The sequence below is a fragment of the Arctopsyche grandis genome, chromosome 2 (genome assembly GCF_051622035.1).
Source record: "Arctopsyche grandis isolate Sample6627 chromosome 2, ASM5162203v2, whole genome shotgun sequence".
Classification (NCBI taxonomy): domain Eukaryota; kingdom Metazoa; phylum Arthropoda; class Insecta; order Trichoptera; family Hydropsychidae; genus Arctopsyche; species Arctopsyche grandis.
In genome coordinates, this window is record NC_135356.1 from 30356817 (window position 1) to 30384341 (window position 27525).

At 34.2% G+C, this 27525-nt stretch overlaps 2 protein-coding genes and 1 long non-coding RNA gene across 4 annotated transcripts in view; 1 reads left to right on the top strand and 2 right to left on the bottom strand.

Annotated features, from left to right (window-relative positions):
* Positions 1 to 27525, bottom strand: part of LOC143921118 (uncharacterized) — a 607092-nt gene that overhangs the window by 16868 nt on the left and 562699 nt on the right. The gene's annotated exons all lie outside the window — the stretch shown is intronic.
* LOC143921559 (ubiquitin-conjugating enzyme E2 J2-like) lies at positions 2727 to 20215 on the top strand. 2 transcript variants are annotated; one of them, XM_077444918.1, is made up of 6 exons: positions 2727 to 3014; positions 13460 to 13636; positions 13741 to 13904; positions 16007 to 16077; positions 17126 to 17397; positions 19783 to 20215. In XM_077444918.1, exons 2-6 carry the CDS (start codon positions 13494 to 13496, stop codon positions 19784 to 19786), a joined length of 654 nt encoding a protein of 217 aa, XP_077301044.1. In that variant the 5' UTR covers positions 2727 to 3014; positions 13460 to 13493; the 3' UTR covers positions 19787 to 20215. The 2 variants fall into 2 exon arrangements, with proteins under 2 accessions (XP_077301044.1, XP_077301039.1); XM_077444913.1 differs by lacking the exon at positions 19783 to 20215 and having other exon boundaries at positions 2893 to 3014; positions 17126 to 17470.
* The window catches only part of LOC143922998 (putative citrate synthase 2, mitochondrial), a 40039-nt gene continuing 38802 nt past the window's right edge, over positions 26289 to 27525 (bottom strand). Inside the window, exon 9 of the mRNA XM_077446478.1 lies at positions 26289 to 27490. Within this exon, the coding sequence (XP_077302604.1) occupies positions 27329 to 27490 (162 nt within the window). The 3' untranslated portion in view covers positions 26289 to 27328. The remainder of the gene's footprint in view (positions 27491 to 27525) is intronic.

A 27525-nucleotide genomic window follows, 5' to 3' on the forward strand; every position in this document is an offset into this window, starting at 1 on the left:
GATCGCGCATGACTCCACATCCAGCTGTCAAAATCGTCGTCTCATTCGCTCCCCCATTTTTTTGCACCTGTCATCGACGTTGTGGCTGGACTCCAGGTAGGTAGGTAGGTAGGTAGCCGTGTCTGCTCGTTTATTGTCACCCGCGGGCCGCGGCGTGCTGTGTTGATGGCGATGGGGCGCGGCGGGTAGCTTTCCCGCCTGGCTCGGCGAGGCAGGGATGAGCGGCATGTTGAAATTGATCGAGGCTGCGTGGCTCGATGTCGGGGGTCACCAGTATGGAGGATGAACGAATGAGACGACTGGCATGTTAATGCACGTGTTTATTATATGACAGCTGAAGACAGAGTGAGTAGCGGCTCTCCGAACCCAGCCGGGTTGGTCCCCACTCGCAGGAAGGCAACCAAACTCAACCATGTCGTATAAGCGAGCCGCCACATAATAATAATTTTATATGTGATTAAACGATGTATTATTGAAAAAAAATGTTGTTTGTCGAAGAGGTTTGTTTCTCTGACGAAACAATTCTAAGGACAATGACAGATGTTGTCCAATACATCAGAAGACGACCTTCCGAGAAGTTGAGCGACGAATGCACCATTCAAACAACAAAATATAATGCATCTGTATGGTGTGGTCCGTTATTAGCGGAAAAGGGGCTGGACCCGTACATTGGGGCAGGATCAATACAAAAAAAAATTGTTGAACGGATTTTTGCCTTATTTTGAATCGGAGAGGATGGATGCACATAATTAAATTTTTATGCAAGATTTCACACGGCCAAAACAATTAACAAGTACCTGACCACAAAAAATATTCGAATTTTGTTATGGCCAGGTTATTCACCGGATTTAAATCCGATTGAAAATTGTTGGGGGTATTAAAAAGTAATTTTTATAATAGCCCTAATACTATGTTAGATAATTTAAAAGAAAAAATAATATATACTTGGAAAAAGTAATTCAAACACAAAAAAAACAATACAGTCATGCATAGAGATCAATTCGGGCTGTTATAACAAATAGGGGAGGGACAACTAAATATTAAGTTAATTACAGTTTTTTTATAAATATTATTGATGAATATATTATGCGTGTATAATAAAAAGTTTTGTTTCATTTCCTGTTCTAAAATTTAACAAAATCGACAAAAACGAGTTTTACGCTAGTGGTTAGAACTTCCTGTCATGGGTCTGTTTTTAGTTTTTTACAGTTTTTTTATAAATATTATTGATGAATATATTATGCGTGTATAATAAAAAGTTTTGTTTCATTTCCTGTTCTAAAATTTAACAAAATCGACAAAAACGAGTTTTACGCTAGTGGTTAGAACTTCCTGTCATGGGTCTGTATATATTAATTTTTTAAAGTTTTTCTCAAAAATGAAACAAAAGGAACTTTTTTCTTATCTAAATTTATTTATATCTCTTTATTTTTTTATTTCTTTAATTTATTTATTTCTGGAATTTTTAAACGGAATCACCGGGTTTTTTCGGATTATTATCTGGTTTTGGCGGAGAGAAATATCGGAGCGCACATGCCGCACCACCACATCATGCACGACTGTATTATACCTATATTTTTACATTGTTGAAAAAAATAACTAACAATTTTTTTTATATTACTTATGTGTTGGGAACTTTGTAACCACCGTGTATGAAAAAGCGAAGATACGTCCTCCTACGTCGAACGCCGAAGCGAAACTTATGACTAGAGGTCGGAATCTGAAGGGGCCGGAAACGTGCCGCCTATTGTTCCATTGTTGTAAATCCTTTGTAAAAAAGGTTCGGCAAACCTTTAACAATGCATTTACAATCTTTGAACAATAAACAGCCCCTTCAGATTCCGGTCTCTACTAATGACCACTGCATGTATATACACTAATACTGTCACCCAGGTCGCTCGTTTCTTGAACAGACTCTACATATACATAAACTGTACAAAAATTGGTTGCTGACCGCTGCGTCCTTCCTTTTTTAAACGCGGGGGGTTTAACTGCGTCCCCGCTAGTTAAACCCCCCGCACCCCTCAGTTAATAGCGACAACATCTAAAAACAAAGACAATTTTTGCCATGAAAATCGCGAATACACAATATTTGGCACTCAAGTTCTCGTTACTATTGTTGCGTACGGGTGGGTGGAGGATCCAAGTAAAAGGCCAACAGTCGTCTCACAGCATTTATTGATGATTAAGGAGATACACGTATTGCCAGTGTTCAGTCCAGAATGACCTGATATCGCCTACGTACCGCCTTATAAGGGGTAGATCTCTCAGGACGTCTAATCTGTCTACCTACTGTATAGTCACGTATTCGGGTATTTAGCGTTCATGCACTTAGCTTGTCGCCAATCCTTAAAACCACTTACCCCGGTCACACGGTCTCTCAGGACGCTACCCGATACTATGATAGTTATCGTCGTTAGTATGATGGACTTTTCGGCTGCCAGATGTTCCGTTATAGAGATTTTAGTGACTTTGTGACGAGTAATTTGTGACCATTATATATATATATATATATATATATATATATATATATATATATATATATATATATATATATATATATATATATATATATATATATATATATATATATATATATATATATATATATATATATATATATATATATATATATATATATATATATATATATATATATATATATGGTTCCGTGAGAATTGATGGTATTTTACGGCGTAGTCTATGGTAGGAGCGGTCGGTGAGTTGTGACGAGTTGGCCACTCAGCCGTTTAGTGTGTCCGTGTGAGCGGATGGTTGACGTTGGCGCGCTTGCGTCCGGTTCGTGCTACCAGATTGGAAGCGGTCTCGTCTCCGACGCCTCGCCCACAATCCCGCGCCTGCAGTCTCCCTGGAATAATCCAGCGGATCGAGCGGGGGCGCGCGCCCTATACCAGCTGTCGCGACAACGCGGCCCCGCCTAACACGCTGTCAAATCCGCTGCACCCTGACACGCCTCTTCGTTAATCAACTTTCAGTTGTGCCAACTGTCAAATGTAAACTTCGCTTTTGTTTATTCGTTTTATGTCTTCACTCCACTGCATTCTCACCAACTCGGCTCCGATCTGTCGCCACAACTCTTGCACGGAAAATCCCACACACAATAGAAATCATTCCATTGAGGAAAAACCAATACGAACGTCAATACATACGTTGCTATGAATACGAGCACTTTACATACAAAGCACAAAGTACATACAAATATGCACAAAAGCTCGACCATATATTATATATTATATGTATATAAAAATATCTACTTTCCTACACTTTTTGCTTTCAAATCGTTTTATTTGATTCCTTTGTGTTCCTTTTATTTGATGCCTTACTAGCATTACTACTATTTTGCTAACATTAAATTAGCCCCTTTATACATGTATCCGATTCAAAGATATACCATAACCATAAGCAAATCAAGTGTTTTTCAAGGCGGGGCCGATTTTTTTATTAATAAATACAACACAAACTGTATATATTTCCAGGATGGGCCAAACGTTATAGTAGATGTTGAAAAGCCTTTTTACATATGTGGATTTGCCGTACATACAAATTACATCTTTTACTTCCCGTTCGGAAATTTTTGAACCCTTTGAGTGCTGACGTCTTTTCTTTTGAAAGCCCACCACGCTGAAAACATTTCCAACTAGAATTATTTAGAAATCCAATGGAAAGAAGGTATAAAAATTGTAGCTAATCCGAACAAACCCTACATAACTACTGTTGAGGATTTCGAGTTTTGTAAAGGTGTGTTTGGACTCTCTAATATATCTTGCAACAATATACAAGTCTTCATTGTTGTTAAATACATCTTCTTCATTGTTGTTAAAATGTAATGCTCACAATCTTAATGCCAAGCCACTATCTAAAATACAATGCAGTTAGGGATTTCCGTTGAGAAATTTTGCTGTGGTTATAAATTCAGAAATTCCAATGTAAACCAGTCTTTATAGACATTGACACACGGATTACACGAGCCATTTTCAATGCTACCAGGAAAGACTCAGCGGGTAGTATTCTTGTTTACTTTGTACATGCTCAAATTACAACATGGACCCATGGAACTTGTTGGCAAAACGCCAATCGGCGTTGCTCAGCATTCAAAGGGTTAACATTCAAGTGGAGATTGCACTTATACTGTTGTAACATCTGGACATGTCTGAACGAGTCGAGACAATAGCATATGAACAGTTGGCCTATCAAGTGCAGAGGCCAAACTGAGCTACCTAATTTTTAATAAAAACACTATAAATCTTTAATGACTCAACACAACACTAATAACACTTTGTCGGCGGGTAACGCAGATTACAGTCTTCAGTGAATTGTTGCTAAACGTCGGGTGACTGTAATCTACGTTTTGAAATCGTGTTCGCCGATCGTGATTTTCGCGAACCACTGGGTGCCAACTTTTTTATACAAATAAATTTTTAAGGAGATTTTTTTTTTTAAATATGCCCATCGTCTATATAATTGCAAAATTTACAATATAATCATTTTTGGACAGGGTGACCACCCTTTTTTTTAAAAAAAAATTTTTTTTAAGAGAAAAAATATTCCCATCGTCTTTATTATATAAATGATAACAAAATAACAAAATTTAAAACAATAATTTTTGGAGAGGGTGACCAACCTTTTATTATACAAAGAAATTTTTAAAGAGAAAAAATCTAAAAATATTCCCATCGTCTTTATTATATAAATGGTTGCAAAATTTAAAACATAATAATTTTTGGAGAGGGTGACCAACCTTTTTTTATACAAAGAAATTTTTAAAGAGAAAAAAATCTAATAAAAATATTCCCATCATTTTTATCATATAAATGATTGCAAAATTTAAAACATAATAATTTTTGGACAGAGATAACTAAAAAAATATATAAAAATATCTTATCACATACATTATCTTGAATTTTAGGATTTTTATAGAGTAAATGAAAATAAAAAAAGCAAATTTTTACAAATGCCATAAACTTATCAATAATTCGATAATGAATGATATCGTTCAAAACAATCTCCTTTATGTAAAGGCACCTCACAAAATGCACACATGTATCTTGTTTCACCACGTTTCTTGTGAGCCGTGCATACCCGACATCTTCTTGTCGGATACTTTGACTTGCTGCTTGACTCTATTTGTTGTAATTTGTGCTTCCACAGATCGCACTAAAGTCGTAATGAATGGTCAGGTTTTGAAGTTGGCCTTAGTGTGGATGTTGAAGGCCCAGCTTCTTCGTCAATATTTTGTGTAGTATTTAATGCCCAGTGACGTCCGATCAAATACATAAACTTCTTGTATTTACATTCAATTTTTTATAAATGCAATATGCATTGAAAAAGGCACAGTTTAAAATAAACATCACAACCCTCTTTGTCCACTTTGTTGTTTTCCGCATGATGGAGTAATATGTAATGTATTGGTCGGCACGATCAACACCTTTCATAAATTTATTGTAATCTATGATGCTTGTTGGTTTTTTTACTTTTAACCCAGTTTTCCTTTTAACCCAATTTGTTTTTTCAGTTTCCGAAACTTTTGCTGAATGAATTGTAGATATCATTCGGACGTATCTTTTGGCCTTTTTTATTGGTCTCCATACTTGTAACAAAGTATCCATTCTTCGACGAAATGATGTTTCGCCAATTTCCAAATTTATAATTTTAAGACATTTGGGCAATCCTCTGTTTGGTCGTATAGTGCCACAAGTTCTTATCCCATGCTGCAACAAAATTTCACTAGTGGATACGCTATTGTAAAAATTATCCATATAGACGTGATGTACATACATGGTTCTCCCCTGAACGTTAGCGATGTTTGTGATTTTTTAGGAATCTTGATGTGTCGGAGTCGGTTGAAAAAATTTCACTTTTCAATTTTGTTGTATATAAAAAAAAGATGTCTGTCTCAAAAATTATTATATTGTTATTTTACAATCATTGATGTATAGCATAAAGACGATAAAATTTTTTTGAAATTTTATTCTCATTTTGGAAATTTAGTGTATGAAAATGCTGGCTACCCCTATCATTTATAACATAAATACGATGGTAATATTTTTAGATATTTCCCTCTCATTAAAAATTTCTTTGAATAAAAAAAGATTGGTTATCCCTTTTCAAAAATTATTATATTTTAAATTCTGCAACCATTTATATCATCAAGACAATGGGAATATTTTTAGATGTTTTCCTCACTATAAAAACTTTGTTGTATAAAAAAAAGTTGGTTACCCCTGTCCAAAAATTATTATATTTTAAATTTTGCAATCATTTATATAATAAAGATAATGGGAATACTTTTAGATTTTTTCCTTACTTAAAAAATCTCTTTGTATAAAAAATGTTATTATATTTTAAATTTGGCAATAATTTATATCATAAAGACGATTAGAATATTTTAAATTTTTTTCCTCACTTAAAAAAAGGTGTTGTATAAAAAAGGTTGGTAACCCGTTTTTAGGAATACTAATCGAGTGATTATAAGGTTCAAAATTATCATTAGAATTTTAATTATTTTTTTTTTCAATCAGTCGATAGGTTTAAAAGCTATGTTCAATTTAAAAACATTTATAAAAGTTTTCAAAATTTTTTTGAAATATTTTGAAATTTTCCTTCAGTTTACGATTTTTTCGATCAAAATCGCCCGCTGTCAAGCGACGAGCAATTGAAATATCGCCCGCATACAAAGTGTTAATAATCAGTATGTGTTTCTATTCTTCTGCGATGTGAAATCTTTCCGTGTTAACGTTTTTTTTTTTTTAATTGAAATTGAATACACATTGACCGATTTTTCATCTTGAGTGTTTACGTGGTAAACGGTTTCCATTGTAGTTCAATCCATGGTGCAATCTGATCCAATCCGATATGATCTTCGCGTTTATGAATGCACTTGAGATGTTGACCGAGACTCGTAAACAGTATTATCATCCAGTTGGTGAAACATATTGCTAAGGACATTGGATGACATCACTGTTTATTTGGTCGATCTTTGCCATTCATGAATAAATGCATTTTAAACATAAAGTATAGATGATCTCTGATCGTCGTTTATCCAATCAATTAAACGCTATCAATAATGTTGAAATACATAGATTCATACATAGCTTTTGTCTCAGTTTTTATTTTAAAAAACGTTCAGATTGTTTAACCTTTCCACCGCTTACGACTACTATACATGTCCTAGCGAACATGCCCTCAGCGCGCGAGACACGCATAGATGTCTTGGAAGTTCCAACCTGTATAAGAGCCGTCTATTGTGTTAAAATTTTATAACTTGGTTGAAAATATTACTAAATGTATACTTTACCAAATTCAATAGATGGCAGTAGTCAAAAAAAATTCAATATAGGCTAAAATAATTTATAAAATATTACAACCTATATTTATAGTCGAAAACGCGATAGCAAAATCCGCAAAAAAGCAGCCGCGTACAGGGCATGTTCGCTAAATTAGGTGACGCGGGCAAAGGGTTAAATAAACATGTGGCCAGCTGTGACAATGGCTCATTCAATCACCGTACTTTATCCTTGTCGAGTACATAACGGATGTTTTATTTTTTAACAAATTGTTTAAATTAAATTACAACACTAAGAATGCTAGGTACTTATTGGTTATACGGGCGCAACTCAGCAACGAGTAAACAAACTTACACTTTGGTCGAACGAATCTAGCATGAGACTTGAGTAAAATGTAGATGTTATCCCCACTCAATCCGCGATGGCCAATTGCATTTCGTTTCAGTTTCGCATTGCATTTTGGCCAAAATATACAATATTGTTAGTGTGTATAGCAGTCGGTACAATTTGACTTTTATTTTTTGTTACTTTTGAGGTCGTGTGTCGTATTTTGAAATATTTACATTGATTAAATTTGAATATAAAATACGTAAGTTGTTGATATTATTAATTTATTTATGGAATACGTATATACATTTCATGTTAATGGGAATTTATATTTTTTAGACGGTAAAATTAATTGTCAACGTCATCTTATGGACTGCAAAGGTTACAGTAATATTATTAAAGTCCTTGCATTAAATTATATTGTAATAATATTACATATATAGTTAAATAAGAAATAAGTTAAAAAATAAATTATTTTAATTCCTTACAATGTTGCAACACATTGCACGAATGCGACAGTATGCTCGCATAAGTCTCTCGCTGCATCCGATCTACTGTAAAACAATCACCGATTGTGTACTGTCACTTTACTAAAACTGTTTACGACACCTAGAGTCCATCCATTAACCCGCTCGAGCATTTAGCCAGCAGTATGGCTGAATGGTAGCGTGTATGTTTAGCATCAAGTGATCAGTGGGTTCGATCCGCCATACTGCTGGTTAGATTTGGGGGTATTTGTGACTCCAAATCGATCGTTTCCTATCAGAGTTTGCCAATTTTATGTGATCATTATTGAAACGGTTCCTCAAAATTGGCAAAAAAAATCATCTTACCTGTTGTCACAAATCTTCTGTATTTATTGTGTGTATAATTTGCAAAAATTATATATAAAATCTAAATCCCTGGATTAATTAATTGTTATTTCGTGTTCTTCGGCTTCTGGATATACAGTGATTTATGTAATAATAAAAAAATGCTGCATTGTTTGTAATTAATTGTCCAGGAAGGCGCATCGGGGTCTTCCTGGTATATGTCTATGTAAAAATAAAATAAAATTTGTACGTATGTGTACATACTCTGTACTCGGATGCGCCCGTATAACCGACAAGTACCCCCGTTTTCATATATAAAACAATCATTATTCATTTTAGATTATATGTAAATAATGGGTCTACGTGACGAGACAGAATGTTAAATGACAGAAAACACAAATATCGGAAGGCAAAGATCTTAAGTCGAAAGATCAAAAAAAAAATGGTGCATGGTAAACGGTACATACTCACTTAATTTGCGCGAGCAGGATACAACAGGAACAAGAGGAACATGCTTTTCCTCCCGTATTCTGCGCGCGCATATTAATACGGAAGGAAAAGCCTGTTCCTCTTGTTCCTGTTGTATCCTGCTCGCGCAAATTAAATGAGTATGTACCGTTTACCATGCACCATTTTTTTTTGATCTTTCGACTTGAGATCTTCCGATATTTGCGTTTTCTGTCATTTAACATTCTGTCTCGTCACGGAGACCGGTAAATAATAGATCAGCTTTAACCCTCTGAATAAGACTATGCGAAAGGACCCATTACTTGCCTGAGGAGGGGACTATTTTATTATATGTATTAACGACGGCGTATTTGATATAAATATTATGATTTGTATCTGAAACATGATCTGCACAACGTGCGTCGATAACAGCGTTCTTTGTTGCGATATGTTCTGACATATTGATTATGTAAACCGCTAAGCTATATATTTTCCTACAATTTGTGCGTCATTGATTTTTTATTATATATTATGTATGTGTATGTGTGTTTTGCTTGCGATGCGTTTATAGACTTGTTTACAATATACATATGTATGGCGGCGATATTGAAAATTATTTTCTAACACTGCATTGTGTATACAATGTACATACATATGTTTGTATGTGCATGTGTACGTGCGACATATGTATTTATTTTATACGTCGATATTAATTTATGGCATGCGAGCAAACACAACTTGTCTCGTGCAATGGCTCCTCGTACGTCTTTATCACACTTATATTTCCATCACATGTATATCATTACTGCTTGTTTGTGAAAATGTTTTCATTTTTTGTATGCAGTTTTTTTTTCGATTTTATTATGAATTAGATGAAATCAAGGCCTTTTGAATTGAACATTCTAGGATAATAATTTTGCTTACGAGGGCTGTACACCCGAAACCTTAATTTTGTTCCTTTCTTCGATATATTTTATTGTTACAACTCAATATACACTCGCCATTACAGATTTGCTCCAATGCGACGGGTGTACGTTAACGAAATACAGAATACATAAACAATCAGAAATCAAAAATACATACATATACAATCAGAATATATAGCATATAACAATTAATCAGAAATAATAATCTCTTTAGGATCTCTTTGAAATAGGCTCTACTAGTGAAATTGTGTGGTAGTATTAGTTCGACAAAGTCCGAACATCTGTATGTGCACGTGCTAGATGTTCGGACCAGCCTCACTCATTGAAAAACAGTTATTATTACTTTATCTACATTGAAGTAGTATGCATAGAATTGCTCTCAGCCCCTAAAAATGTTGCCACAAAAAATCCGTGTGCCCGGAGATGTCAGCTGTTTTGTCCAGTTGTTGTAAGGGACGAATTTTTTTTCCTCACTCTTTTGTCTCTCTTCTGACTTTCCGTCTCTCTCTTCGATGGCTCGCTTTTAAGCGATATTTTTGTTAGGAATGACTATTCTATACATTATACTTCAATGGTGTTAAGCCTTTGAGTAGTGACGTCTTTTCTGTTGAAAGTCCGCTACGCTGAACATTTCCAATTGGAATTATTACAACGCCTATTGGCGTTTTTCAGGCCCATTGACCAATTGGCAAAACGTTGATCAGCGTTGGTTAGCATTCAATGCGTTAAAATAGTTAATTTGCATTTTATAAATATTGAATTAATATCAATTTATCATAACTAAGACATATCTGCCGTTATATAATATTTGAAAATGACAAAAGTCCACTTTTATTCATTTCGAGAAATATTTCGCAAAACATTAAGTATAATGCCTTGTGTTTAACAATATTTAAAATCACTGGTGGCCTGTAATACGTTTATTCTACTATTCCGAGATTCTGGACACATCGAATTAAAAGAAGTGATTTTGGAGTGTTTTTGGAACTGAAAATTTAACTTCCGCCACTTTCAAACAAAACGGCTCATATATGAATTTATAAACTACAATGAGCATCAAAAAATCACGTGTTTACTTACTGGAGCGGAGACTCGTCAATCTTTACTAAGTTCGTCCCACTGAATTCGAATATGATAATGATTTTTGTTGGTTTCTTCTCGGTTGTGATATATAAGCGTTTAAAAGAATGCGCAATTTTTCCAGATTTTTGACTTTAACAGTCTTTCACTCAAAATCTGGTATTGCTGTGCCAAAAGTGAGTATTGAAATCAATAGTTATATGTTTTTTCTAATTATTCAGATGACTTAAGATCATTTTTGGCACAGCAATACTAGATTTTGAGTTAAAGACTGCATAAGTAAAAAATCTGGATAAGTTTTTTAAACGCCCATATCTCATAAACGAGAAGAAAGCAACAAATCATTGTCATATTTTAATTTAGTGAAGTTTCATTAATTATTTTTGTTGCGCAGTGCTATTAGATTGTTTTGTTATATTGAAAGTTCTGCTCTAAGCGGAATTCAGTTAACAGAGTCATTTAGTCTTGTAGATGCTCGTTATAATGACATTTTGCAAATTTTGTTAATTGCTCTTGTATATAATATATGTATTTACAGATATTATATTAATTGGTTAATGAGTGCAGAATATCGTCATTGTTACTATTATTATTACATATATCACTAATGGCACAGTTCATATTTGTATTAATACATTTATCATCAGTCGGCTATTGGTTTGAGTCACATTTATCATCCGTTTTAATGGGTTCCCGGAAAAATGCAGCCAAACACACTTAATAGTGGCGCAATCTTGAGAAATCCCAATTTTCAAAAGCGCTCAAGAAGAACTCATGCAATAGAATTCCACAAAAAAATGGTCAGCACCTTCGGATAACATACAAATACCCCATGATGCTTTTTTGTGGAATTATATTGCACGAAATTGTAGTTCTTCTTTGAAAGCTTGGATGTCACGAGAGTGCGGCATTCTTGGGTGCATTTATCCGATCACGGTCTTAATGATATTGTAACGTGAGAACATGAGAGAGAGAGTATGCAGTGTCTAAGTGGATTCAATAAAGACTAACCGGATTAGGCTAACGGGACCCAGTAAGTGCCCGAACAAAGGATACGCTGGAGTTCTCACAGAACAATACACTCACCAGACATTCTTCTTCTTCTAATGCCTTGTCCGCATCTGGACGTTGGCGACCACCTCGTCGATTATTTGAAGATATACGCATTGGTTTTCAGCGGCTCAGAACAGCTCTACGGCGCTCATATTGGTCCACATGCACATGTTTCGAAGCCAAGACAACTTCTTCTTGCTAATCGATTTTCTAAATTCTATTTTCCCATGGTTATCAAACGGGGACATTCGTATTTTGGTGCCCGTATCATGTGTCCGAGGTACTCCATCTTTCTCCGCTTTATGACAGAAAAAAGTTCCCTGTCTCTCCTTATCATGCCAAGGACAACTTCGTTTAATACTTTTTTGGTCCACGGGATCTTCAGCATACGCCTGTAGACCCACATCTCAAAAGCTTCGGTACGGCTGATCATCCTGGTCTTCAGAGTCCACGCTTCACATCCATGTAGCAACACTGTCCAGACGTAGCTCTTCGCGAATCTCAAACGCGTACGAAGATTGAGATGCTTGTTTGTAAGCGCCGCCTTTATTGTTATAAACGCTGCTATAGCCATCTCGATGCGGATTCTCAAATCTTCATCTGGGTCCATCTCTTAATTTAACCAAGTACCCAGGTATTTAAATCTTTTGACTCTTTCTAACACCGCTCCATCCAACGATGTATAAATAGATCGGGGAAGCTGTGGTGTGCAACTTGTCCTTTACAAGGAGGTACACACGATAGATCAGATTATTCTGGAATGAGCGGTGGTTTCGTGTGCACCTCCGGAATCGTTGAATAAATGCTGTGAAGCGACTGAACCCACCCCTATGCAACAATATGAACTATTGCTTTATTTTAGCGCGTGTATTGCCATTTTGCGCATAATTTATGTTTGCAAGCTGATATTTAATGTTAATTTTAATAATTCTGTTTGAACGGTCTTTTGTGTTTTGGTCTATGAAGCGTATTTACATATATTTTTAATGTGTTTGCATTTATATACATATTTGATGATGCCAGTAGAGCGTTTTGCTTATGATTAAAATTTTCGAACTCTACTTATGTATATGGTAGTTAAACTCGTCATTTTCAAGTTTCCGTCTGAATTTGTCCATTTTATTCATCTCCGTCGATGAGACGGTTTCAGGTCGTGGCATCGCTGATATACTTCATTTCTTGTACCAAATAATATCTTACTTTATATACCGATAGCCAAATAGTAAGCGGAACATATACTATTGGTCAGAAAGATACAATGCCTGGATGATTACACGGTGTTGCATCAGAAAATGAACTGAATTTGAATTTGTGTGTAAGGTTTATTATAGAAATCACAGAATCGATTAAAAATTAAAACGCACGAGTCATACTGCCAAGTTGCGGCTCACTTTTGTTTGAATAACAGCTTTATTAATATCAGAGTTAGTCGAATTGTGCCAATTTCGTAGCGGGTTGATGTTTAGTGTAGAAAAGCGTCGTTGGGATTAATTTATATTTAAATTTGCAGTTAGGAAAACGGTGAGACCATCGAGACGACGAAAATGGAGGGAGCCGACGGCATCAGGATGCTGAGGAACAAAATCTCGAGCGCGACGAGAAGATTGAACCAGGACTATTTGAGATTGAAAGCCGATCCGGTGCCGTATATAGTCGCCGAGCCCTTGCCGGCGAATTGGCTCGAATGGTAAAATATATCGTTGGATGTTAGCTTTGTGTTTGGATGTGATTTTGCCTATCGGATCCAAGCCACACTGGTTTTCGCATTACATGTTGTATGATGGGTTTCAGGCATTACGTGCTGCGGGGTCCGGAGGAGAGTCCCTTCGAAGGTGGTTTTTATCATGGTAAACTAATGTTCCCTAGAGATTTTCCGTTTAGACCACCTTCCATATACATGCTGACTGCCAACGGCCGATTCAAAACCAACACTCGTCTTTGTCTTAGCATATCAGGTATGCATCTCTTTTTTTTATTGTCATTAATTAGTTTGATACCGTCAAATTTAAATAAATCAGAATTGAATCTATGAAGTGCTTGTTTATGTATGAGAGAAGTTTTGAAGAATGGATCCAACAAAGTGAACGCTAAAGTATGATTTGACGAGCTGATGTAGCGTGAGACTTACGAGAACCGAGCATGCTGTCGAATTCGTGCAATGTGTTGTAGAATTTGTAAGGACGTAAAATAATTTCTTTATTTACTTTTAATTATTTCTTATTTAACTATTATTACAATATAATTCAATGCAAGGTCTTTAATAATATCACTGTAAGCTTTGCTGTCAATAACATGATGTTGACAATTACTTTTATCGTCTAAAAAATATATACGTATTCTATAAATAAATTTATAATATCAACAACTTGCGTATTTTATATTAAAATTTAATTACTGTAAACATTTCAAATACGAAACACGACCTCAAAAGTAACAAAAAATAAAAGTCAAATTCTACCAAAATGCAATGCGAAACTGAAACGAAATGTAATTGGCCATTGTGGGTCGAGTGGGGGGTGAATGCAATATAGCATGTATATTTTACGTAAGTCTCATGCTAGATCGATTCGACTAGTTAATACATCATATTATAACGGTTGAAAATTCTTTTAAAATTATCGTTTTTAAATTAACAATAATACCATTTTTACTTTATCTATGTAAGTAGTAACAATAGATGAGGTTTTGTGATCATGCGAAAATTCGATCCCTTACTTGATAAACTTTCTACGTATCTGTTAGTACTTACGTAGCTAGAGGAATGGACGAAAGAAGTGCTGGAGTAGTACTCGAAGAGTATGTAAAAGAATGAAAGGAAGATGGGTGGATGAGATGGATGAGAGTTGCACAGAACCGAGACAAATGAAAACATATTGGAGAGGCTTTCATCCAGCAGTGGATGGTGAATCATGGTAATAGAAATAATTATGCTTTATATCATCATCTACAGCCATTCAACATCCACTGTTGGATGAAGACTTCTCCAATGCGCTTCCACTCGTCTCTGTTCTGCGCAACTCTCATCTATCTCACCCCACACAGTTTCCTAATTTCGTCTTATCCCATCTTCACTGCGGTCTTTCTTTTACCCTTTTGCATTCTCTCGGGTACCATTCAAGCAGTTCCTTCGTCCATTCTTCTAGCCACGTGGCCCGCCTATTGCCACTTTACTCTATCCACTATGTCCACTACCCTTGTCATACTTCTCACCCACGTGTTCCGCTTCCTATCTTTCCTCGTTATGCCAAGCATACTAAAAAATGTCAATGGACGGGTCACGTAGCTATAGGAATGAACGAAGGAAGTGCTTGGATTTAAAATGGTGCAAGGAAGGCCACAGGGGAAATGGTTGTATGAAATTATCTAATGTTTGGAATTAGATGGATGAAAGTTGCCCAAAACAGCAACGAATTGAAATGTGTTGGTGAGTTCTTCACCCGCTGGTGGATAGTGAATGGCTGTAAATGATGATGATGATTAGGTGTACTGGAAAGTTCTATAGTACTTGATATGAAGTGACCTGCTGTTTTGAAATTCCATTGTTTTTACTTGTCACGAAATTATGTATGAGATTCAGCAATAATATGTAAAAACAAACAAAAAAGGAATTTGGCTGCCAAATTCTACTATGAACTCTACATACATACATATATTATATTACCACGTCTTATAAATTCGCTATTAATTGACTTGTTCTATTACGTAAAAGTATTCCGTATTTGTTTTGATTATAATCTTAGAAGGTTGCGTGACGCAATGGCTAAAGTTATAAATCAGCACTGTACAAACTTATTAAACAGAAATATTTTATAAATACTATATGAATGATCGGACTGGGTCAGAATCTATACCTTAATCAGATATTCTAGAAATTTGGTTCATTAATAACGGTTGCAGGTCATAGTTTTGAGGAAAATTTTACATTGAAATTCAAACACTTCGATTGTAAATCGTATATTTACATATATATGATAACTAATATACAATAGTGTCGAAAGTAATTTATTCCATATTGTTTATATTGTAATAAAATGTGTAATTAATTCAATATTTTAAGATTTCCATCCGGACACTTGGAATCCAGCCTGGTCCGTTTCGACTATATTAACAGGATTGTTGAGTTTTATGGTAAGTACCCGATTTAAGTTGTTTGTTTACAATGTATGAAGTGAAACTTTTCTATTGTTTGAAATATTAACCCTTTGAATGCTGACCGACGCCGAATGGCGTTTTGCCAACAAGTCCATGGGCCTGAAATACGCCGATAGGCGTTGTATTATGAGCATGTACAAAGTAAACGAGAATACTACCCGCTAAGCCTTTCCAGGCAGCATTGAAAAAAAATGCATTGAACATTGTTAAACACAAGGCATTATATTTAATGTTTTGCGAAATATTTCTCGAAATGAATAAAAGTGGACTTTTGCCATTTTCAAATATTATATAACGGCTGATATATCTTAGTTATGATAAATTGATATTAATTAAATATTTATAAAATGCAAATTAACTATTTTAACGCATTGAATGCTAACCAACGCTGATCAGCGTTTTGCCAATTGGTCCATGGGTCTGAAAAGCGCCAATAGGCGTTGTATTTTGAACACGTACAAAGTAAACAAGAATACTACCCACTAAGCCTTTCCAGGTAGCATTGAAAAAACAATGCATTGAACATGGGTCGTGTAATCGGTGTCAATGTTTATAAAGACTGGTTTACAACGAAATTTCTGAATTAATAACCATAGCAGAATTTCTCGATGGAAATCCCTAACTGCTGAGTATTTTAGATTGTGAGCATTACATTTTAACAACAATGAAGAAGATGGAACTAGTTTTGGGAAAATACATTCATTAATAGACTTGTTTTGTTTATTTTATTTTGTTGCAAGATATATTAGAGAGTCTAAACACACCTTTACAAAACTCGAAATCCTCGACGGTAGTTTGTTTGGAGTAGCTACAATTTTTATACCTGCTTTCTATTGGATTTTTAAATAATACTAGTTGGAAATGTTGGCGAAATTTTCAGCGTGGCTTTCAGAAAAGACGTCAGCACTCAAAGGGTTAACGGAGTCATATTGTAGATTTGCATTTGCGGATTAACAGATAACTATTTATGTATAGAAGATAGGTATATATGTATGTATGCTGAGTGGTGTGGTTGAAATTTCAGCTGGAGAAGACGCCGACGATGGGATCGTTGGACTCGTCGGATTGCGTGAAGCGTCAGTTGGCGATGAAATCGCTAGAGGACAACTTGAAACATAGGACATTTTGTGAATTGTTCCCCGAGACGGTGGTCGAGATCAAGGAGACTCTGAGGCTTCGCGAGGAGTTCATGAGAGCGGAGAGCGTGTACCAGGCGGAGAACGGCATCCACCCCGGCCTCAACAACGTCACCCAGAATCAGGAGCAGTCGACGATGCAATACGCCATCACCAATCTGTGCGTAATCGTTGGTTTCGTGATGTTTGGATTTGTGATTAAATACGTTCTAAAAAATTTATCCGTTGATTAATCACAACAACGAAACACCATTTTTTTTTTGTTTTCATTATTCTCATTAAATAGATGCATTGATATGTTTGTACTATGCGTGTAATATTTATGAAACGAAAAATGGTACCTGTTTTCGAAAATGCACTTATGTACGTATATACCTTTTACATGTTCATTTCTTCACATGTATAAATAATTCTTTTTTTTTTTTTTTTTCATGCTTATTAAAGCATCGATTCGTCACTTCCGATTAGGAGTTTGTTAGACGACAGTCTTTCGAAAACAGGTTCTTTTTTTCGGTTTCATTGTTTGTAATTCTGTTTCACTATTCATATATATATATATATATATATATATATATATATATGTAAGGATGTAATGAATGTGTAGTTTTCAACGGGAACATGTCACCAATGAATTTTTTGCACGTGTTTTCTTCACTGTTTATTTGCTTCGGACTGTTTGTGTATTGTTGAATTGGCGATGAAATTGGTTTCTGCACAATGGTATTGACAGTATAATGTTATTATATTACAGTCGATCCGATTAGCGTGAAACTTACGAGAACCGAGCATGCTGTCGCATTCCTGCAATGTGTTGTAAGGACGTAAAGTAATTTTTTTACTTTATAGTATTATTACAATATAATTCAATGCAAGGTCTTTAATAATATTACTGTCCATAACATGACGTTGACAATTACTTTTATCGTCTAAAAAATATAAATTTCCATTAATATAAAATATATATGCGTATTCCATAAATAAATTAATAATATCAACAACTTAATTATTTTAAATCGAAATTTTATTAATGTAAATATTTCAAAATACGAAACACGAACTCAAAACTAACAAAAAATAAAAGTCAAATTCTACGGACTGCTATATGTAGAACAATGTTGTATTTCATGACCAAAATGCAATGCGAAACTGAAACGAAATGTAATTGGCCATCGCGGGTTAAAGGGGGGGTGAATACGATAGCATGTACATTCTACATAAGTCTCATGCTGTATCAGTTCGACTAAAGTCAATCCGTCATATCATGATGGTTGAAAATTCTTTCAATCATTTTTAAATTATAAATAAAACCATTTTTTTTGTACTGCCTTACTTGATTAACTTTCTACATATCCGATATTACTTATAAAATTTGTTGTTTTTGCCTTTTTTAAAAGCATACTCGATTCCAATCGTTGCAATCACCGTGTACAATTTGTACCGCGTGTTGAAGTTGTCTTGAAAAAGTTTTTCCATCTTCAGTGGTTTCTCATTTGTCTTTTGAAGTGCAAAGAATGATTTTTATTTCGTTTTAGGTAAGTTGAATGGGTAGTGTTTGTTTTTTGTACAGAACCGTCTCAACGATTGTTGTCAGATGACTAGCGGCGAACTCTGGTGAAAGACCAGATCTCGTCATCAATGATGAACTTACTCATAATAGCCAGCAGTGTAGCTAGATGGTTAGTTAGATAGAGGTTCCCGGGCTAAAGCCTTGGGTTGACCTCAATTGAATTGAATTTATTCCGAGTATTATCTGTAGTGCTGCCGATCAGACTTAGATATTTGTGACTAAAAGGCGATCGTTTCCTATCTAGAGTTTGTCAATTTATCTAATTTTATTGTTGAAATGGTTCATCATCAAATTGGCAAAACTATCCTCACCATTTTTTGTTTTCAAATTTATAATCTATACAACCCATAATTGCATCATGAGAATCAATTGGGTAAATAATTATTCAAATTTTGTGGCTACTGGTTCGTATGTATATATTATATATACATTTTTTTGTTTATTATTATTCGAGTAATTTAAATAATATATGCAGATGTAAAGACACAGCCTAGAATTGTCGTTATTAAATATGTATAGAGCGCTTTTTTGATTCAATTTTGTCGATTTATGATCACTGAAGGTGGTGAGACGTTGAGCTGATCGAAGCGTTTTGGAGCATTCCGAGTATCTTAAAACTTTTAAATATGTCTAGAATAGGTGATCCTTCTTCTGAATTTGCCTAGATATGAAAGGATTGTGAGCATTTATTTTAGTGCGAATTAATTTCATCATCGTTTGTGTTACCATTCAAGCTAAGTGCCTCTAGATTGTATGTGTAAATTGTCGAGTCGTTAAAAGTATTCGAAAAATTCAACGGTGACATGTCCGTCCTTCTTTTATATTATTATATATGTATATTATAATTAGGGTGACTGTACATTATGCTTGTTAAATTGAACTTGTTTACTGTGTAATCATATATGAATCAATCCGATTTAATGTTATTAATGTGATTGTCATATTATACAGCTAATTTATTACACTGTTTTGTTGTAGGTAAATGTTTGGTGATTATGTGACGGGTCCGCCGATGCGAATACAATGAAAATATTATTATTAAAATAAATACTGAAATTTCGCAGTCGGCGGATTTGACCCTGTAAAGATCTGCAGGCGTCTATATTTTGTTTTTTCAATATCTGAATGAATGATTGATTGAGCAAATCTACTTGAAGACTACACTCTTGACGAGACACTTAACGATGAATGTGTGTTTGAATATCCATCGCCGTTCACATATGTTTTCAATTAAAAAAAAAAGACTATACGACACTAAGGATGCTGCACCGGACTCGACCTCGAGCTTGAAAATAAGAAATAACTATAAACAGATATGATTTAATTCCGAGAGGAAAACGTGCCGATAGAATAAATACAATCATCAATGTAATTTTTGATAAATGAATAAAGTCAATGTAACTTTTCGCCGAAATAGCCTGTTTTTATGAATGATCAATTTTTTCGTCAAACTCCAAGCGTATTACCAATTTATATAATATTATATATACCGTAAAAGTTCCTGTGTGGTTTTTAAATCGATGATATTCCTCCGAATGAATATATCATTAAACAATCAGTGTTACTGTTGAATGTACATTTTTGTACACAATTTATTATAAAACTAAACTTAAATACATATATCGGAAGTAATACCAAACTCTATTTTCAACTGTGGGCCCTTTTCGGTGCATTTATAATGTTTTTATTTCGCAAAGACGTATTGTATTAACTCATTATGGACGCAAAGACGTTAAAAGCTTTGTAAATTAAACATAACTCTTAAACCTTTCTGTCAATTAAATTGAAAATTGGAATACAGCTTCTTTACAATTATCCTCGAGCATGTAAATTATCAGATCAGCAATGATATAATATATTTTCACTTATAAATCACCGTATAATTCATTTTAATGAAAGATTCATATGTATACTATGCGAGTAAACACCGATCAATTTCAATATTTCAGGATTTAAAATCGGTTTTGAATATTATTATTTTGAATATTTGAATACCTTAGAAAAGAAGTCAAGCTTTAAATCATAGAAATGTATATATTTTTTAAATTTATTTATCGATATTTTGGATAAAGATATATTGGTATGATATCTATGAATGGAAGTTTCAAACTAAACTTTTAAATAATCCTTTTTTATGTATGAAGTTTGGAGGATTTAAACATAGGCTGTGTTGACGGATTTGGATTCAAGTTTTATTAACACTTGACTTACCGTGTTAAAAAAATCCGCTAGCTAATGTGCTGGACGCCAAGCGTCCCGTTTAAAAAGTGTGTTTTAAGTTAAAATAATACAAAATCTGCAAGGTTAATTATTGTAATATGCTATAAAAATCATTCGATCGTTTATTAAACGTCAAATAATATAAATCAAATGCAAAAGTAATGGCTAAAGCAGAGCCGTCATTCTCAAACTGAACGTGTACAAGGGTTTTCCCGCGAAAATAATTATTTCTGTTGATTTGTAATGACATAATTCGAATCGTAGAGGTTTTGATGAGGAATACATGAAATATGAAGACCTTACATTCAGTATATTTGGAGAAATAAGTCCTGAAGTGCTAAAAACGCAGTGTATGTGCTTACGGCCCATAGTGAGTTAATAATGTCGGGTTTTGAATGTATAAAAAATATAAATATGTAATTGTAATAGTCTTACATATATGTATATATACAAATTTGGTAAGGAACCTGTTTCCGGGGAAGAAAATACGACTTTAAATCTATAAATGTGAATTCTGAGATAAAATCATAATATGTTTTGTGAACGGCGATCGATTTCTCTGCACGAAAGTATTTTAATCGCACATTCCTTATGTTTAAACTATAAATGTACTATACAAAGGTGTTTAAAAAATATTGAGAAGATGTGTGAGAGTGTTTTATTATATTATAATTCGTATTTTAAGTTGACCGTCCGAAGTTCAAAGATAATTTCGGTTTTAAACAGATACAACAGTCTGTTTGGCACAAGAAAATCTTCTCATTATTTGTTGAACGTCCCTCGGCGCTTCTTTAGCTCATTCAAAATAATTTCCAAACAAAGCACGCCTACGTTTTGCAATGCTAAGAGAGTGCCTTAACAATTAATCACACACCAAGGGTTGCCACATTTTACCTCATTCGGCAGAATCCAAATGAGTACGATTCTATTATTGATTGCCAACACGTGTGGTAACACCAATCGCGCACCTACCAACGATTACGTGCGTATTTTTAAGCGTTTGATACGCAATTATAATAACTTTTCTTTTGCATGTGAGATGAGATCGAAAAATAAGACTCGGTCTAATTCGGAAGCTGCCGTACAAACCATCGGTGGACTTTAGAATCGTCTTAGGAATTGATTTATTTCAAAAATCACCTTAAGTTGTTGAAATTCGCAAGACCGGCTATTATTTTTGATCACATCTCGCATGCGCCAGGATTATGACTCCGTTAACCCTTTGAGTGCTGACGTCTTATCTGTTGAAAGTCCGCCACGCTGAAAATTTCCAACTAGAATTATTTAGAAACCCAATAGAAAGCTGGTATAAAAATTGTGGCTAATCCAAACAAACCCTTCATAACTACCGTCGAGGATTTCGAGTTTTGTAAAGGTGTGTTTAGACTCTCTGATATACAGTGCCGGTCATTGAAAACGGAACACCTTACAAAAACACGAAAAAACCATTTTACGCGTTTATTTGGATTTAAAGTCGCGCCCAAATGATTTAAAATGATTGCTAATATCATTGTAGTTATTTGTGGGTTCATATGTATGTTAGAAAAATGTAATAAAAACGAACTACTAAAAATTAAGCGTGAAGGTTATTTTACGACCAGATGTCCCAACACTTTTGATCATTTTTTTAATTGAATAACAACGTATAGACACATAAGAATAAGATAATAAAATATTTAATATTTAGTTGCTCCCCCCCCTTTTGTTTTAATGGAATTTATATTCGAAATAATTAGCTGCAATTTGTACGTGTTTTTCTGTTCTGCGGCATGTTTCTTCAAATTATATTGTTTCCACTACGGAATCACAAACAAAAATGAACTCTAATCGAAGAAAGGGTGTGTATTTAAATAACTGAGTAGTAAAAAATCCTAATATTTAACGATTATAGGTTTTATTACCCGAAAATCGTAAAATTTTGCAACAATATAAAATAAACAAAACAAGTCTATTGATGAATGTATTTTCCTAAAACTAGTTCCATCTTCTTCATTGTTGTTAAAATGTAATGCTCACAATCTAAAATACTCGACAGTTAAGGATTTCCATCGGGGAATTCTGCTATGGTTATAAATTCAGAAATTCCAGTGTAAACCAGTCTTAATAAACATTGACACGGATTAAACGAGCCGTGTTCAATTCATTATTTTTTGTCAATGCTACTTGGAAAGGCTTAGCGGGTAGTATTTTTGTTTCATTTGTACCCATATTTCAGGCCTATGGATCAGGCAAAACGCCGATCGGCATTCAAAGGGTTAAAGCGACTGGCTCGGAACTTGTCTCCGTTCAATACTGTTTGATGAATCTCTGTTTAAAAACAAGCGAAATTCTACACACATTTGCATACATGTAAGTGCATAAGAATTATACGATCTTCTAAAAGTTTTACTGCCGGTTAAATAGTGTAAACCGAAATATTAGCCTGCGGCTGGTTGAATACTGAACATAAAAGAACAATTATACACTGAATTCGATTAGAATAAGTGCATAATTTAATGCAACTGCAATAATGATGTAAAACTGTACAACACCAAAGGTAATGTGTCTTTCTTATATATGTACATACATACGTACATACATGTCAGTTGCATTATTCTCTAATATTGTGAAAAAGAATTCGCGTTGATTTATTTATTAGGTTTAAAAAAAAAAACCCACTCGTATTTATATAAATAGTTCATTTTGATTTCATTTAATGAATTTAATGAATCTACAACATTTTTAAAATGACCGTGTTGATGTTACTAGCAGGTGACTTTTTTTTAATATTATATTATATATATATAAAGCATAACTTTAATCATTTTGGTGTGTAAATACGTAAATGATATTGCTGTGATTCAATTTAAATGAAAATATTTGTGTATATATATATATATATATATATATATATATATATATATATATATATATATATATATATATATATATATATATATATTACTTCACGAACACGGACACTCGAGTCTTTTGGAGTTCCGACGCTGAAGGGTTGCATCGTCTTTTCTGATGCTATTTACCAATTATGTAATCGTACATTCCAAATCAATGTTTTTGTGAATCTTAATGGATGTACAGCTTCAGCCGAAAATGTTAAAACACCACCGATGACCAATCTTATCAAGACCGTATGTATTTGTATGCAGAAAATTGTCCAAGTATCTTGACAAGTATCAGAGTCTTCCCTGTCTTCCGACCTTCTGAGAAAGAATTAAGCACATTTTTTATAAAAGTAGTGAACGTGGACTTTCAAAATTCCTCAGCTATTTTCATAAATAGCAACGTGCGGGTCCGCTAGTTTAATATGTCAATGATTTTGGAATCGGGGTGTTTAATATTTAGTGCCACGATGTATATGCAGTGTGTATTACATATATATAAACGGTGGCTCGTAAGTAATAAGTTTTAATTTGGCTTAAGAATGCTCGTAAGTCATTGAAAGTTTTGTTTTTGCTGTTAACTTTTTGTATAGTCTATTCCGAACGGGAGCGGTGAGAATCATTTGAAGGTTTGTTATTTTCCTCTTTGTGGAATCTTAATGTGAAACGTGCTTGAAGTTATCGAAGAAATGCAACTTTCAGTGAAGTATAAACTACCATGTATATATGTATTTCATGTTTTTATTACACTGTAATTGTGATTAATTTTGTAATAATGATGTACATATGCTTGGGAGTGTTTTTTTGTTAATTATTTTATTTTATTACATTAAGCAGTCGTGAAATTTCTATAAAAAGATATCCATTCATTATTTAAAAAAAAAACAAAAAACAAAAGAAGATATTTAAATCCCATAATAAAAAAATATTTTGTTTTTTCAAAGAAGTTCAGCTATTATTATATTTAAAATTAATCACACTTACAGGAATTAATGTGTATACTTTATATTCTAGAGTAGACTCGGCCAAACTTTTACAGACGCAGTTCTTATACCGAAATTCGCACAAAATGTATTATATGATTTTTATTAAACAAAAATTTAAAGTAATTATTTTGAATCTAGTCTAGTATATTGGGAATTTTTATATATATACAGACACACAATTATGCATTTACAAAGTGCAGTATTAGCTTTATATGTATCTTACATGGGCTTAGCTCTAAAAGAATATTCTGGGCATTGCGAGTGTCCAAGTTTGGCCGTGTCTCTTCTATACTTATCTCTATGGATAACTGATGTAAAATGTAAATGAATAAATGACTAGTTATTGTAAATTATCATCATTCTTGTTTCTTCCTTTGACCTAACCTTTCAAGATTTGCAACCCTTGAGAGCACGCTTTTTTTAACGTCTCCGTAAATCCTAGTCTTTGCGGCGCCGTGATCATCGTTTTATTTAGGTCCGCTTATGTGACGTGTGAATGAGACGAATCTCTCCATTCAAGGTTTTTATATCACCAGTATGGATGCTTACCATAGCTTGAAGAATTGAAGTGGAGTTTGTCCCGATATTAGAGGAATTGCTTCACCAAGTGTGGTTGATAATCTACAAACTGTGTTAGGTGGATTAATTCAACGATCTTAGCACAAAAGCATGCTACAATAATAGTTGAGTTGAGTCTTGGAAACTTCTGTTGTGTTCTTCAGGAGATACTTATCCTCGTCTTGTAAGCGAGCTGTAGAACTACTTTCAATTTATTTTTCAATGTACATATTGTAGCGTATGCTAAAAGGAGCCATCGGATTAGGCCGAGGCGCATCCCTGACACTATGCGACCGTTATAATTGGTTTCGAGGATTATCTCCAGACTAAGTGCAAGTAGGCACAATGGCTAACGAATTGTCGTGGGAATATATATCCGGGTACATGCCTAAACAATAGGGAAGTAACCAGGCGTTGAAGATGCTCTGAACGACCTGTGCTTTATAAGGAGGTACTTAGACCCGGTCTCCGTGACGAGCCAGAATGTTAAATTACAGAAAACACAAAGATCAAAAATAAAGGGTGCATGGTAAACGGTACATACTCGCTTAATTTGCGCGAGCAGGATACAACAGGAACAAGAGAAACAGGCTTTTCCTCCCGTATTAATGTGCGCGCGCAGAATACGGGAGGAAAAGCCTGTTCCTTTTGTTCCTGTTGTACCCTGCTCGCGCAAATTAAGTGAGTATGTACCGTTTACCATGCACCCTTTTTTTTGATCTTTCGATTTTCAATCTTTGCCTTCCGATATTTGTGTTTTCTGTAATTTAAATTCAATACGTAACTATCAAACTACTTTTTATGGGATGGAAGGTGTATGGGTAATAATACTGGCAGATATTAATTTGAAATATTTATTTAACTTATAGACATAAATTTACAAATTAACTCTACAATTTTTTGGCATTGAATTCCTTCTAATATTGTATAGTCGATTATACAGTATTTAGAGACATGCCGTCAACTCTGGATAAACGTTGTACACAACCTACGAGAATGAGATAAATCGCTAAAAAAATTTCTCTACCGGTAATTTGTCTTGAATGATTGATTGTATTGAGTTTTAAAGCGTACGAATTCGAATCACGCAAATTCAAATTCAATATTCATAAATATCATTTCAATATAAATTTTCTATACATAATTTACCTACATTTAGTTAATTTATTGTTTTCTTCAATTACTTGTTAGTTTTTTTTTTTTTTAAATATTTTACTGAACAACGGGAATATACGCATATATATCGATGAATATATGCAATAATACGACCGCATCGAAATTTTAATTACACATTCACTACATCGCGTTGACGCGTAGAGAACAATCGCGAAAAGTGATTGTTCCGTCGCATCGGAAAATACAGAGTAAACTCCTACGTAGAAAATTCATGGTAACTATAGACTTGGACCATTATTGTATTGTTTCCGTTTCATTTTATTTACGCACCTAGATTATAACAATTTAAATTTATTCCTTTGAGATACTACTATGCAACACGTTAACTCTCCGAGAACTCCATTTATAATTGGAAGAAAATCTGATAATGGTCGCCGTTGACATCTAATTATTAATTTGTACATAACAGTCAAATAAATATGTGGTGTATCTATCGGAAAGCGAATATTTCAATCAACTATGTATATACATATATGCATAGTCAATTTGAGTTTGATGAAATCAAAAAACATCATCTTAATGCCACGCAATTTTTCGTACGCGAACATTTTGCTAAAATGCGGTAATGTTATTGCTGCGGTAGTAAAGTGAGGTTATGTTTTTTTTGTTTTTGTTTTTTATTAAATACATTTTTATTATATTTGGTGTGAAGTTTTGATACACTTGCGAACGTGTATCGATTGAACTATGTTATTGGTGGATCGTTTACTTCTTGAGCTGCTTCACCAGGATGTCGGTGGAGAAGGATTTTGGTCTTTCGATGGGGAAGCCGAGCGCTCGGGACCATACCAACTGTGCGAGGACACCGAGAGCTCGCGACACTCCGAACAGTACGGTGTAATAGTTCATCTCCTTCATTCCATAATACTGAAAAAAAAAAATGGGCAATGTTAATACACTAC

Excerpts from the sequence above, each read along its gene's own strand:
- LOC143921559 (XM_077444913.1), top strand. The coding sequence starts at position 13,494 with ATGGAGGGAGCCGACGGCATCAGGATGCTGAGGAACAAAATCTCGAGC. Across the intron at positions 13,637-13,740 it reads CCGGCGAATTGGCTCGAATG|GCATTACGTGCTGCGGGGTC; the intron begins GTAAAATATATC and ends GATGGGTTTCAG. Across the intron at positions 13,905-16,006 it reads TCTTTGTCTTAGCATATCAG|ATTTCCATCCGGACACTTGG; the intron begins GTATGCATCTCT and ends CAATATTTTAAG.